At 39.3% G+C, this 2,418-nt stretch overlaps 1 protein-coding gene across 1 annotated transcript in view; it reads right to left on the bottom strand.

Annotated features, from left to right (window-relative positions):
• The window catches only part of ACBD3 (acyl-CoA binding domain containing 3), a 51,490-nt gene that overhangs the window by 27,112 nt on the left and 21,960 nt on the right, over nucleotides 1-2,418 (bottom strand). Inside the window, exon 3 of the mRNA XM_012644344.1 lies at nucleotides 1,742-1,916. Within this exon, the coding sequence (XP_012499798.1) occupies nucleotides 1,742-1,916 (175 nt within the window). The remainder of the gene's footprint in view (nucleotides 1-1,741; nucleotides 1,917-2,418) is intronic.

Here is a 2,418-nt window from a genome sequence, read left to right as displayed (position 1 = left end):
ATTTTTAGCTGTCCAATTAATTTCTTTCCATTTTTTGGTAGAGACGGGGTCTCGCTCTTGCTCGGGCTGGTCTCGAACTCCTGAGCTCAGAACGAGCCGCCCGCCTCGGCCTCCCAGAGTGCTAGGATTACAGGTGTGAGCCACTGCGCCCGGCTACTTTAGAAAGTTTTTAAAAAGCACAGAAAGGTATGGGAACAATGTAGCAAACACCCACTCATATAACTGCATCTGAAAATTAACAAGTATGCCCATTTTGTCATTTTGCTCAGTATTTATATAAAAATTAATACTTTATAGGGGGGAAGTTCCCTTTGTTCCTTCCCCATTCCCTTTCCTTGTCTCTTCCCAGAGGCAACCAATCAATTCGATAAACTGACTTTGATCATTCTAATTTCAATTATGGCTTTCCAATTCCATTTCAAAGATTCATGGTTTTGCCCTACCTGACTGACTTTCTTCTCATTAAGTGACAGCAACCTATAAACAAGACACTGTGTATGGGCTATCCTATTAAAAAATTATAGGATTTTAATCTTGCCTATTAAAGAAGCAGAAAAAGGGAAATGATATGCTAAAGTAGAAACAGGCTTTCAAGGACAGAGAATAAATCCCTCAAAAACACCACTTACTATCTTGAATAAACTCTAGTTTGGCATCTTTTCCTCCTCTCTTGGATTACACAAAACCTGTAGTGCTTTTTAACTTCTTACTGATGCCAAAAACTCAGGGCAAAAGGTATTTTAGGTAAGGATATATACTTTCAAGGAATTCAAAGAGTTTGGCAAAAATAATAGATTACTTCATGTAACAAGAAATGCTGAGTAACTACAGTGTAACATTTTTCTTCACTGAGATTTTTTTGACAGGTGTTAACTGCTTTATAAGTGAAAATTAAGTTAAACTCGGATAGGTTACATTTGAGGAGGCATTTTAAACCTCCACAAGATATAAAAAGTGAATGTAAAATCAGTATCTTCCATATGTACAAAACACTTTCACAGGGTATGTTTTCATTTTATTCCTCCGACAGTCCTGTGATGTTAACAGGACAGGTACCTTGATTTTATATCCTATTCTTACAGACTGGGAGAAAAGCTAGAAAAGTCAGAACAGTAACAGCTTATCTGAGATCAAACAAGACAATGGCAAAGCCAAGATAAAATGCCCAAGACCCCCAGTCCCATGTTCTTTCACCTAAACCACCTTCTCCTATGTGGAAGCAAAATATTTGGGGGTAGAGAATTGGAGGAGGACTACCAATGTGCTGTCATGAGCACTGCCTAGGTATGATGTCTAACACAAAAGTTAAAAGGGGCTCAACCTAGCTCTGCAGAACTAGCCCACAGCCTTAGGGGAGGGGAGTTCTCCCATCAGAAGCTGTCTGGGCCTTTGACTGTGCACTGCCTGAAGAATGTCCTTGAACTCAGGCTAGTTACCCAGATCCTCATGGTTCCAGAACCACTATTAGGGTCTATGCCAGACTTACTGTAAAGACAGTTGGCCCATTTGACTCCCAAAGACCTTTATGACAATATAACATCATCTGCTGCTTCAATATCATGTATTTTCTCTCATAATTGCTAGTGCCATTCTACAGTTTTCCTAAAAGATCACCTAAAAGTTACTTTATACCTTAGAGGCTATCTAATGCAAAATTCATTGGCAGATGTTAAAAAAAACTTGGGTTCCAATGAAACTAAAAACCCTCTCTAAGGCTGAATTCTGGGGTTGTCTATCGTACCTGTTGCTGTGCAAGCTGGACTTGATACAACTGCTGCATATACTGCTGATAGTGTTGCTCCTGCAACTGGCGGATGAGAATTTGCTGCTGTTCGTAGTTCCCTGGATACTGTTGGGCTGCATACTGCTGGAACTGCACTGCAGTCTGGGAGTTTAAAGCTGCCATTATCTGCTGCCTAAAAACATCAAAAATATATATACTAGTCTGACTATAGGAGATTGTTCATGACAAAATACAATGTCCTTATTACTTATTTTTATGGTTTATAATTCTTAAAAATGACTAAGCTAATAATGTATACCAATCAGCAAGTGTCCCAGACCCAGAAGAAAGATTTAAGAAAATAAATCTGGCTGCTAATTTTCACTTAGGTTTTTCATAGAAAATTTGGGATGGAGAAATAAGCATATGATCATCATCATGACCAGTACCATGATAATTACTAATAGTTATTGTGCCCTTACTATGCACCACGCAGTGTTCAAAGTACTTATATGTACTAACCCATTTAGTCCTCACAACAACCCCATGAGGTTCATAGGGTTCAGTAACTCGACCAAGATTACACCACTAGTGCACACTAGAGCCAGGATTCAAATCCAGGCGGTCTGGGTCCAGAGCTATACTAATTAACCACGATGCTGTAAGAGGATGGACCGTCATCTATGGCAGAAATG

The sequence above is a fragment of the Propithecus coquereli genome, unplaced genomic scaffold, assembly GCF_000956105.1.
Source record: "Propithecus coquereli isolate 6110/MARCELLA unplaced genomic scaffold, Pcoq_1.0 Scaffold210, whole genome shotgun sequence".
In the NCBI taxonomy this organism is placed as follows: domain Eukaryota; kingdom Metazoa; phylum Chordata; class Mammalia; order Primates; family Indriidae; genus Propithecus; species Propithecus coquereli.
Note: the sequence above shows the minus strand (reverse complement) of the source record. Positions and strands in the feature narration are given on the sequence as shown.